The 13112-nt window shown below is 39.1% G+C and overlaps 1 protein-coding gene across 1 annotated transcript in view; it reads right to left on the bottom strand.

Moving 5' to 3' along the window:
- Window positions 1-11009, bottom strand: part of LOC113054970 (RNA-binding motif, single-stranded-interacting protein 2-like) — a 49727-nt gene extending 38718 nt beyond the window's left edge. The window contains exon 1 of the mRNA XM_026220808.1: window positions 10859-11009. Coding sequence (XP_026076593.1) covers window positions 10859-10930 — 72 coding nt within the window. The 5' untranslated portion in view covers window positions 10931-11009. The remainder of the gene's footprint in view (window positions 1-10858) is intronic.
- Between the last annotated feature and the right edge of the window lie 2103 nt (window positions 11010-13112).

The following is a 13112-nucleotide window of genomic DNA, read 5'->3' as shown; positions in this document are numbered from 1 at the left end:
CTAGGGGTCGCAATGGGGAACAGTACACCCACGCCACCATGCTGAGGGGAGTGCAGGCCAGAATCATGGCAAACACTAAGTACCAACTCTACCATTTCCATGGGAGTTGCCCCTGGGACATTTAGACGGCTGTCTGTGACAGAACCCCTTACGGCCAAAGGCCTAAGCTACATACCCAACTTAATTGTTAGGGCTTAGGGGTAGAGCCGGGGTAGAGCTGAAGGCTTGGATTTCAGGAAAGATTCGCAGAAAGAAATCTCTTTCTACAGGGGGCATCCTCTAATAGCTGCTTTTGCGCATCGCCTCGATGTCGGCATAACTCTTATGCCAAAACCAAGGGATGCGAGAAGACAACGGCCTCTTTCATTTCTTTTCAATCTCTGTATGGAGATCATGCAGAAATGGAAGGGTCACCTAAACTGGAGGGCTATGGTCAGAAAGATAACGCTCATTGAGCCGGCCTCACAGCGTCACCTTGTTAGCGCACTTTCATGGCAAGTCCAACTTTGCCGTGGTGCGATCCATAACCTCCAACAACTCTACATACACAGGGCAGGAGGATTAAGAAGGCTCAGCCTCAGCTTCTTCACCATCCTCAAATATCTCCTGCTTTTCCTGGGTAAAATCCCAGCAGAGCACTAACCTCAGTATCAGAAAGTGTTAAAGATAACATTATCCTCCCAAGGCTCTCTCTCTCGTCCGCCGCTGACAAGCATGAACGGAAAAGTCCCTCTCTAAACCACTCAGACAGATCCACCTGTAATTCTCACGAGCTCATTCGTGCCTCAGCAGGGGTGGGTCATAACCCCGCAGGAAGCAGATGGCTGCCTTTTTTCCTCTTTTTTCCTCGGAAAGAGAGACGAACGAGATGCACGCTTCAAACAGAACAGACAGTGAAGACGAAGAAGTGAATGACGTGTTCTCCCGGTGCTTGTTTATAGTCGCGCCGGTAGTGACGTCAGAGGCTGTCGCCGGCCAACAAGTTGTTGCTTTTTCAATGTATGCTTCAGACACGGGTCACGACGAGGTGTTCTCAATAGCGACCCCTAGAGGACGTAGTTTGAAACCGTACAGTACATATTTAATTTTTACATTTCATATTTTAAAAGTATATAGACAGGAGAATCTTTAACATTTTGCCAAAAATAATTTCTTCCTGCAATGTACTCGCATGCAGTGAATTGTATAAACATACAGATATGGCTAAACCATTATAAATTGTTGCTCAGGAAGCAGTTATTCAATTTACAGCAGCAACATTTCTTACAATTCATTCTATAGATCTTGAAAAAATGTATATACATATTGGAAAACAAACATGTGTGCTGCCTGCGTTGAAGAGCTCATTAGCACAGCAAGAGAGCCATCAGAATTAGGATTTCTTGGAAATGTAGTTTTGAGTAACATCATTTTATCAAAACCCTTCGCCATATGATTCTATAATAGCCTACCACTTACAAAGAGCCTCTTTTGGTCTCTTGGCTGGTGTTTATTTTTCATTCTCTCCTTTGTTTACTCGTATGGCTCAGGTACAGGAACGAGAGGTCAGGTCAGAAAGAGGAGATATGTCTGGAATTCTCCACATGTGCACTTAACCTGCGTGTGAACTCCAGGCTATGGCAAAAAAAGTGTTTCACCCAGTCATGGGAGTAAGATTCTCATCACTAACATTATAGTTCACTTCGGCCATAGTATTGTGAAATGTTCTCTTCTTTAGAAACACAGCTATGGTAAGAAAGTGTTTGAGATATGTTGTCTTCACTGCTTACCAGTTTAAATGTATCTGAATATGGAAATGCTTGTCTTGTCTGTGCATCTAAAAGCATTAAATCCAGAAAATATCTTTAAAGTTGTTATGGTGCAGAAGTAGCCCTAATAAATTAGCCCATTTGTTTTATTCTGAAATCTGAGAGAAATTATTTTCACAGCAAATGGATTACATTGTTATTCTATTATTATATGCAGCCAAACAAATGTTTGGTTCTTGAGCTATTTGATTGTGTTTCGATAAAAATTCATACATAAGAATTTTAGAATGAATAAGTTAAACTCAATGTAAAAATGTATCTTCTTGATATTTAACAGCAACAGCAACATTTCGTCTGTAGAGAGTACAAGACATTTTCTGATGCATTTTAAAACAATATATAAAATGATAATAACCATATTAAATTAAATCACTGTTAAAGCTTGAACCAAAATAATAATAATAACAAGAATTATCTGTCTGGAATTTTAATCCATATGAACATAAATCCAAATTTAACTTGATATAGATAACCTAATGCAGAGAGTACAATTGCTGATTTAATTAGGAAATAATACAATATATTATGTAATGTTTTACCCCTCCTCTTTTGTAAAATTATGGAAATGCAATGAAGGATTTTCTGGTTAACTAGGAACAACACACTCTATCACGCTCTACATTCAAAGGTTCATAACAGACCAGAAACATTTTGGGAACGGAAGATGTAGTTCACAGCATTCAGCCATTAGTACATGGAATCAATGCATTGTACTGTATAATATAAAAGATAAATGTGAAATAGCAGATCCTGGCATGTGGCATGAGGACTGTTTCCAGGACTGTTTTTGATGAGCTGCTAGAGAAGGTGGGATTTCATAAGACAAACGGCTGGCAATCTGTTTGCAGTGAATAGCCCTGATTTAAAATACAGTGCTTAAAGGGGAGGTTGACTGTTTTTTTTCTAGGCTTGAATGTGTTTATGGGGTGCAGTCCAATATGTGTTCATGCTTCGTTTTTTTTTTAAATGCATTGTTCATATAATTTACCTTTATTCCACACCAATCTGTACCTTCTCTAATAGACGCCTCGATTATTTCCTGTTATTATGAAGCCCCTCCCACAGAAATATGTGATGGGCTGAGATTGGTCAGCTGGCTCAGTGTGTTGTGATTGGCTAAACCACCTCCTGCCCCTCTCAAGCTCAGTATGTGCTCCAGTTGTATTGTAAACAATGATGTCCTCTATATTGCTTATTAATTTGAGCCTGATTGAGATGCAGAGAATATTTATGAAGAGGACCACGCAGAACCTGTGAAAGCACGATTCTTAATGGTAAGTTTGTTTGTTGATTCGAATAATCAAATATTCTGGTCCAGCCCTGCTCTGGACTGGGTTTTAATTAAGGCGATCTCAATATTTGGCTGCACTGAGCGTTCCTTCTACTCTGATGTGTTCCTCAGTCCCTGCCGCTGAAGAACAGCCCCTCAGCATGGAGCTGCTACCAGCACACTTTACTTTTGGGATGGTACTCCACAGATGATGAGCAGAGCTAGTTTCCTACAAACATGATGCTTAGAATTGAGGTTCATCAGACCAGATAACCTTGTTTCTCAGAGTCTGAGGGTCCTTTAGGTATTTTTTGTGTAAATTCCAAGTATGTTTTCAAGTATTTGAACTGAAGAGAGGATTGAGTTTGGCCACACCACCATAAAGACTGGATCGGGGGAGTGTTGGAGTGGTGTTTGTCCTTCTGTAGATTTCTCCCATCTGCACATATGATCATGGAGCTCAACCTGAGTGACCATCAGCTTCTTGGTCACCATTCAAACCAAATCCCGTCTCCATCAATTGGTCAGTTTGGCCAGCAGGCAAGCTCTAGGAAGAGTCCTGGTTCTTTCAAACTTCTTTCATTAAGGGTAACAGATTTTTTTCTGAACTCTTCCACAGATGTGTGGCTTGACACAAACCTGTTTCTGAGCTCTACAGGCAGTTCTTTTGACCACAGTTTTTGCTCAGATATGCATTTTCAGCTGTTAAACCTTTTAATAAGTATGTTTATATGTTTGTGCCATTCCAAATCATACCCATTCAGGGGTGTGTTTCCCAAAAGCATAGTTGCTAACCTGTTAGCCACTTAGTTGGTTGGCAATGGGAAATTGGCTAACTTAGTTAGCAACTATGCTTTTGGGAAATGCACCCCTGGTTAACTTCTCTTGAAATGTAGTAACATCTACAAGCAAAATGAATGCTCCTGAGCTTAATTTCAACTGTCCATGAATACTTATGCAATGGAATCATTTTAGTTCTGAAAAGCTTCAAAATTGCTTCAAAAAAGATCACTTCCTGTTTGTTGTTGGCGGCTGTACTGCGTTTGAGCTCCGTCACTAAATTCTTTTCATTGACTATCTTTAACTTAAAAATCAATTTTATACATCATTGTTTCCGTTTATATAACGTGTGAATATATCCTCTATTGTATTCTACAACAAAAACAATCAGAGCGCCTCGCTATCACTAGTTTTATTTTGATCTCCCGGGTCCGCTATTAGCTTTTAGCCAGTTAGCATCAGCAAGCGTGTTTGCTACTAACTGCGCTTGCATTGCTAATACTCTATTCACACACTTTACCACTGCTGTACTCACTGTTACTTGCTTTAATGGCGGATGAATGTCTCCACTCTGTGCAGCTCGAGCTCGAGGCCGTGGTGAAGCAGATTCGCGACCTGGAACAGAAGCAGGCCCAGCTGAGAGAGCGGAGAGCCGCGCTGGAATCATCCCGGGCTGACGCTCACAAGTCCGGGGTAAGTATACAGCGTGCTGTTAACAGTCCCACCACGTCTACTCCGTGTGTTTCTCTGCGCAGGCCCGGTGCACCCAGGACGCGATCTTCCCAGATGTCCTTCACTGCGACGCCGGGACACCACGGACCCTGGGTGCATCCACAGCGGAGGACGCGAGCCGGGTCCCGGGCGACGACTTCTCCCCCTCCTGCCTTCGAGATCTCCATCCAGAACCGCTTCGCTCCCCTCCGCGAGACAGGACGCGACGCTGTGATCATCGGAGACTCCATCGTCCGACACGTAAGTGCTACGTTAGCTGAAGGTAAAGTGCACACTCATTGTTTGCCTGGTGCTCGTGTTCTCGATGTTTCTGTGCAGATACCCGCGATCCTGAAGGACGGCGAGAGCCCCAGAGCGGTCGTGCTTCACGCCGGGGTTAACGACACCACGCTGCGGCAGACGGAGAAGAGGGACTTCAGGAGCCTGATCGAGACGGTTCGCAGCACGACACCCGCGGCGACGATCGTCATGACAGGACCACTGCCCACGTATCGACGAGGACACAAAAGCTTCAGTAGACTTTTTGCTTTAAATGAATGGTTGTTGTCATGGTGTAAAGAACAGAAACTGCTATTTGTTAATAACTGGAATCTTTTCTGGGAGCGTCCTAGACTGTTTCGCGCTGATGGATTACACCCCAGCAGAATTGGAGCGAAGCTGCTTTCTGACAGCATCTCCAGGACACTTCGCTCCATGTGACTAGTAAGACAATTCTCAAATAACCATTATGATGAGTTTTGTTCCACCAGCTTAAATGCTAAAAGTACTTGCGCTGTAAAAACTATTAAGACTGTGTCTGTTCCCAGAATAGTGAGGTCAAAATATAAATATAAATATAATGTAGGATCTAGAAAAAATCTTATCGTAATTAAACCAGAAAAATGTAATGTAAATGAACAAAAACAATTTTTAAAGTTTGGGCTCATATATATTAGATCACTCACACCAAAAGCAGTTATTGTAAATGAAATGATCACAGATAATAGTTTTGATTTACTCTGCTTGACTGAAACCTGGCTAAAACCAAATGATTATTTTGGTCTAAATGAGTCTACTCCACCAAACTACTGTTATAAGCATGAGCCCCGTCAGACTGGTCGTGGCGGGGGTGTTGCAACAATATATAGTGATATTCTCAATGTTACCCAGAAAACAGGATACAGGTTTAACTCTTTTGAAATACTTCTACTAAATGTTACTATGTCAGACATGCAAAAGAAATCTAATGGATCTCTTGCTCTGGCTACTGTGTATAGACCACCAGGGCCGTATACAGAATTCCTGAAAGAATTTGCAGATTTCCTCTCAGACCTTCTAGTTACAGTTGATAAGGCGCTAATCATGGGAGATTTTAATATTCACGTTGATAATGCAAATGATACATTAGGACTTGCGTTTACTGACCTAATAAACTCCTTTGGAGTCAAGCAAAATGTCACCGGGCCCACTCATCGTTTTAATCATACACTAGATTTAATTATATCGCATGGAATCTATCTTACTGCTATAGATATTGTACCACAAAGTGATGACATTACAGACCATTTCCTTGTATCGTGCATGCTGCGTATAACCGATATTAACTATATGTCGCAACGATACCGTCTGGGCAGAACTATTGTTCCAGCCACCAAAGAAAGATTCGCAAATAACCTGCCTGATCTATCTCAACTGCTATTTGTACCCAAAAATACACATGAATTAGACGAAATTACAGACAAAATGGGCACTATTTTCTCTAATACATTAGAAGCTGTTGCCCCCATCAAATTGAAAAAGGTTAAAGAAAAACGTACTGTACCATGGTATAAAAGTAATACTCACTCTCTCAAGAAAGAAACACGTAGTCTTGAATGCAAATGGAACAAAACTAACTTAGAAGTTTTTTGAATTGCATGGAAAAACAGTATGTCCAGCTATAGACAGGCTCTAAAAACTGCTAGGGCAGAGCATATACACAAACTCATTGAAAATAACCAAAACAATCCTAGGTTTTTATTTAGCACAGTGGCTAAGTTAACAAATTACCAGATGCCACCTGATTCAAATATTCCACCAACGTTAAATAGTAATGACTTTATGAATTTCTTCACTGATAAAATAGATAACATTAGAAATACAATAGCGAATGTAGATTCTACAGCATCTAACACTTCAGTTTCATCCATCGCACCCAAAGATAAACTGCAGCGCTTTACAACCATAGGACAGGAAGAGCTAAATAAACTTATCACTGTATCTAAACCAACAACATGTTTATTAGATCCTGTACCCACTAAATTACTGAAAGAGCTGTTACCTGTAGCCGAAGAACAGCTTCTCAATATCATTAACTCGTCGTTATCTTTAGGTCACATCCCAAAACCATTCAAGCTGGCGGTTATTAAGCCTCTTATTAAGAAACCAAAACTAGATCCTAGTGTACTGGCAAATTATAGGCCTATTTCAAATCTTCCATTTATGTCTAAAATTTTAGAAAAAGTTGTATCTGCTCAATTGAGCACCTTCCTGCATAAAAATGATCTGTATGAAGAATTTCAGTTTTAGGCCCCACCATAACACAGAAACTGCACTTGTTAAAATTACAAATGACCTGCTCCTTGCGTCAGACCAAGGCTGCATCTCATTTCTAGTCTTACTTGATCTTAGTGCTGCGTTCAACACCATAGATCATGACATACTCATAGATCGATTACAAAACTATACAGGTATTCAAGGGCAGGCTCTAAAATGGTTTAGATCCTACCTGTCCGATCGCTACCATTTTGTTTACTTAAATGGGGAGTCATCTCATTTATCACCAGTAAAATATGGAGTGCCACAAGGATCCGTCCTAGGTCCCCTTCTATTTTCAATATACATGTTGCCCCTTGGTAATATTATTAGAAAATAAGGAATAAGGTTCCACTGTTATGCTGATGATACTCAGCTATATATCTCAACGAGACCAGATGAAACTTCCCAATTATCTAAGCTAACAGAGTGTGTTAAAAATGTAAAAGATTGGATGACAAATAATTTTCTCCAATTAAATTCGGATAAGACAGAGATACTAATTATTGGACCAAAAAACACTACACAGAATCTTGTAGATTACAATCTGCAACTAGACGGATGTACTGTTACTTCCTCTACAGTCAGAAATCTGGGTGTTATATTAGACAGCAATTTGTCTTTTGAAAATCATATTTCCAATGTTACAAAAACTGCATTCTTCCATCTTAGAAACATTGCCAAGCTACGCAACATGTTATCTGTTTCTGATGCAGAAAAGCTAGTTCATAAATTCATGACCTCTAGACTGGACTATTGTAATGCACTTCTAGGTGGTTGTCCTGCTTCGTCAATAAACAAGCTACAGGTAGTCCAAAATACAGCAGCTAGAGTCCTTACGAGGTCAAGAAAATATGATCATATTACCCCAATTTTACAGTCTCTGCACTGGCTACCTATTAAGTTCCGTATCAGTTACAAATTATCATTACTTACCTATAAGGCCCTAAATGGTTTAGCTCCAGCGTACCTAACTAGCCTTCTACCACGTTACAACCCATCCCGCACCCTAAGGTCACAAAACGCTGGACTTTTGGTCGTTCCTAGGATAGCAAAGTCCACTAAAGGAGGTAGAGCTTTCTCACATTTGGCTCCCAAACTCTGGAATAGCCTTCCTGATAATGTTCGGGGTTCAGACACACTCTCTCTGTTTAAATCTAGATTAAAAACACATCTCTTTCGCCAAGCATTCGAATAATTTATCTTTTTAATCGTGAGTGTAGTTGCATCTGATCAAAGGTGCATTTTTATTCATTAGCTTGGGTTAAACTAATTTTACTTTGTTGGATCAGCAGCTATGCTAATGATGTCTGTATTTTGTTTCTATGTTTTGTAACTAGGATTTACACAAGCTCCAGTCTGGATCCAGAACACCTGAGAAGAGATGATGATGACCCTCAGAGGACCTCAGATGATGCTAACCCTGAATCAACAAACAGAACTAACAATTATTGTTAAATGTGTGACTGCATCATATAATAACTTAATTAATAATATTGATAGTTCATCGTCTAGCTGACTACGTCTTGTATTATTATTATTATTTTTATTTTTTCTAAAATCCTGTCAAATGTGCACAAACTACTAGCTTCTACTAAATATTGTAGAAACATAATTTTCTGTAAAGTTGCTTTGTAACGATTTGTTTTGTAAAAAGCGCTATACAAATAAACTTGAATTAAATTGAAATTACAATTACGGTGTATGGAGTGTAGATTGTTGTGAAAATGTTTTTTATTTAAAGCAGTTTAACATAAGGCAGTAACAAAACAAAATGTGAAAAAAATGAAGGGATATGAATACATTCACAGGGTACTGTAAGTGCAGAAGTGTAAACAAAAAAAGAATGAAAGAATGAATCAATGAATCAGTGAATGAATGAATAAAGAGAAGAATATAACCAAACACTTTTTGGTCCCCACTGACTTCTATAACACCCCCCCCCCCCTCCCCATGCTATGTGTTCGTTCAACAGAAAAAAGAAACTATCCCTTTAATGCATTTCTCAGATAAAGCAAGCAGATCTTCATTTCACTTTCAGTTTTCAATTACCATGTAAAGCGAAAGTGCTCTCAAAAAAAACAAACAAAAAAAACAATTCCGCATTCAAACTAACCCACAAAAATAAACCCTGAAAGGAACTTGAGTGGCACATTTGAATGTTTTTTGCAAATTTGCATTTTTTATATATAATCAATGTACTGACATGAATAATTGAAATGTATAAGTGCAAATGCCTATCAGTTTGATGATTCGTCTGTGCCTGTGTTCTTTCTGACTGTCAGCATCACTGTGATGCACTACTGCGTCATGAGCCGTGTATCTATCAGCAGAGATGTCAAACATTCCAGTCACTTGACTCTTGCACAACTATCATCAACAGCCTTCAGAAGTCTCACCATTATGCTTGCGTTCTTAAAACTCCTGTAGTTCCTTCAGTTCTACCGGTTGAAGAACCACATTCCAACACCAAAGTCATGGGTTTCATTCACAAACACTTGGACTGATAAAAATGTACAACATGAATGCTATACAAATTTGGATTAAAGTATCTACCAAATATAATACAAATTTATATTTTTTGCATTTCATTTTTAAATATGAAATATATTAACAACAAACATACATTGTCAAGCCTTATTCTCTCCACCTATATAATATATACACAAATACATACAGGCGGCATTATATATAACTGTTGGTCTTTTATACGTTCAAAATCATGATAAACCAATAAACTAACTAACTACTGGTAACTATGGGAAATGTATGAAGGAGAGCACTGATCTTTAATCATCTTTTGAATGTGTGTGACATTTAGTCTACAGTGTCGCATTTGATAAGTTCTTGGAAACAATGGAACATTCACATCCTGAATTATGTAACTGTTTAACCCCATCTACCGCGCGACGCGACAGGAACGCTCACATTATAAACAGCTCAGCAGGCAACACTGCACGCGCTTCGTTTGTAAACGTTGCGTCGCGCGCTGGTTCCGCTGACAGCGTTCTAGGGTTGTCGCGTCGCGTTGTTCGTCGAAGTTACTGCTTTGGTCATTTAACAAACATGGACGGTCACGAGAGGCGAAAGCATTGTCCACACAGCCTTATAAGTTCGCTGAACTGAAACTTTTTTCCATGTTATTACTCCACAACGCGACAGTCAAAGCTTCACGGTGGGTTTATCAAGGGGTGGGGCGTTGTATTTTCCCACCGCTGAAAACTTTCGCGGAAACATAAAAGCACCCGCATCCCTACTTTGCTGCTATACAGAATTCCGTTTCTAGTCACATCTGAACAGTTCATCAATAATATCAGTGTCTTCAATTTCCCCCAAACCTTTTTCCCCTGTGGGAAAGTACATTTTCCATAATTTCCTCGCCTAACAAAGTTCTCCTCTTCCGAGGGTAGCTGAAACTTCGCTTGTAAACCCGTGGAAATCGATTTGTGTAATAATGTGAGTGCGTGTGAACGATTACAGCTACTCGACGAAATGCAGCTATTATTACCAGAAACTAATGAAAGCCGCCATTCCCGAACAAACCAAGCCGATCCTGAGCCGTCTTTTAAACGCGCAGTATGCAGCTCTAGAGAAAATGATCCCGCAGAAAGCTGGAGTTGATTTGTCAAGGACACTGCAGCTCACATTTGCGCATAGAAAGCAACTGGTTTTGGAAAACAAGACTCAAACACAAAGAAAAGCCCGTCTGCGTTACCTTTTTGCTGTTCCTGCTGTTGTATCCGCTGTAGGGGTTGATTCCCGTCCTTGGCGGTACGGAGAGCAGCATTTTTCTCAGCGCGGGGTCCGGAGCGGGGAGGCTGACGTCAGTCAGAGGAAGTTCAGGCGGGATCTTTTCTTTTTTCTTTTTTCTTTTTTTGTGAACATTTTAAAATCTACTAACTCAAGGAACAAAACAGCATATTCAAACATAACAGAATATTGATACAAGTAAATCTCTTTAATCTGTTTACTGTCATTCCTCTTGCTATTATGTATGTGATATTTACCTGTAATAATGTTTAACATCTTTTTCGAGAGACCATCCACATAAGCCAAAACCTGAAATGAATTCAATGAAGGAAGGTCAGTGCTAATGTGTAACCAGCTGCAAAGATTCTAAGACCCAAAGATCCAGAAATGCAATGTGACTGGGCAAGGGGAAAAAATAAATAAATGTCACTTTATACTTTCAGGCTCGTTCAGACAAAATTCTCAAAACTCTACTTAAAAACAGGCTCCTTTCCATAACATTTCAGTAGCAGGATAAACATTCTTTATGATTCTATACCTTATGTCCTTCAATTTCAGATAATTACAGATTTTCAAATTCCAACTTTGAATAGTGCACTGAAATTAGAAAATATTTTCATACATTTAATACTTTGTTGTTACACTTTTATTACCAATGTAAATTTCAACCTTTTTTTTCAGATGCATTTTAATGTAGCCTACTTTTGTGTTAGTTGTATTATGTTTGAATTGTTTTGTGTTTGTATTGGAGAGAGGGTTGGCTTTACACACCATTCAATTCTGTTTTGATGGCTATTTATTTAATTTAAATTTACACAATTGCCATTTCTTCATATTTTTCTGGTCCCACTAGATCTCAGTGCTGCGTTTGACAATGTCGATCATAACATACTACTAGAGAGACTGGAAAGCTCGGTCAGGCTTTCTGGGATGGTACTCAAATGGTTCAGGTCATACTTAGAAGGGAGAGGCTTTTATGTGAATATTTAGCAGAGCTGAAGTCTAAGTGGACGTCCATGACGTGTGAAGTCCCACAAGGCTCAATTGTTGCACCGCTCTTGTTTAGCCTGTATATGCTTTCCCTAAGTCAAATAATGAGAAAGAACCAAACTGCCTATCACAGCTATGCTGATGATACCCAGATTTACCTAGCCTTACCAAGTCATTTCATTTGGAAACAAAGATTAAGTTTTCAAGGTGAATGCATACCTTGACTCTAGGGAACTAACAACTAAACAAAGTCAGGAATCTTGGTGTGATTCTGGAGTCAGATCTTAGTTTCAGTAGTCATGTCAAAGCAGTAACTAAATAAACATGCTATCATCTAAAAAACATTGCAAGAATTAGATGTTTTGTTTCCAGTCAAGACTTGAATGAAAACTGTGTAATGTCTGAACTGATTGCACTATATTTTATGTATAATCATGTTCTAATCTTAACTGTTTTAAACTAATTTTAAACCTCTTTTAATCATTTTCAAAGTTTTTAAATTCCTTGTTTTATTGTTGATTATTATTATTATTATTTTATGTAAAGCACTTTGAATTACCATTGCAGCAGATTCTGGGGCTTGTGGCATTTTGGTTTTGTTAGATGTCAGTGCTGCATTCGATACCATCTGTCACACTATACTGCTGGACAGGTTACATAATTGGTCGTTCTGGTATAGCTTTAAAGTGATTTGAATCATATCTTTCAGAACAAACTCAATTTGTTTATTCTGGTACAAATAGATCTCAGACTGTTCCATTGCAGCAGGGCGTCCCTCAGGAGTCGGTATTGGGTCCTACTCTTTCCAGCACTTATATGTTGCCTCTTGGGCAGATTATTCAAAGCATGGTCTGGGATATCACTGCTATGCAGATGATACCCAGATTTATATTAGTACTCAACCTGATGTTACATCAGCACTTTTAGCTTTATCTGCTTGTTTACTGGAAATACAGATCTGGATGAAATAGACTTCCTACAGTTAAACTCTTCAAAAACTGAAGTTCTTCTGATTGGCACCTCAACCACTGTAAATAAATGTAATAATTTTAAACGTACATTGGATGAGTGCTAGATTCTCCCTTCTGTACAGGTGTGGAAATTGGTGTGATTTTTGATTCACAGCTGACTTTTATCACTCATTAATTTAATTTTTTACTAAAGTAGCTTTTATCATCTTCAGAAAATTGCACGTATAAGATCATTTCTCTCTATGCCTGATGCAGAAA

Source organism: Carassius auratus, chromosome 36 (assembly GCF_003368295.1).
Source record: "Carassius auratus strain Wakin chromosome 36, ASM336829v1, whole genome shotgun sequence".
In the NCBI taxonomy this organism is placed as follows: Eukaryota; Metazoa; Chordata; class Actinopteri; order Cypriniformes; family Cyprinidae; genus Carassius; species Carassius auratus.
Note: the sequence above shows the minus strand (reverse complement) of the source record. Positions and strands in the feature narration are given on the sequence as shown.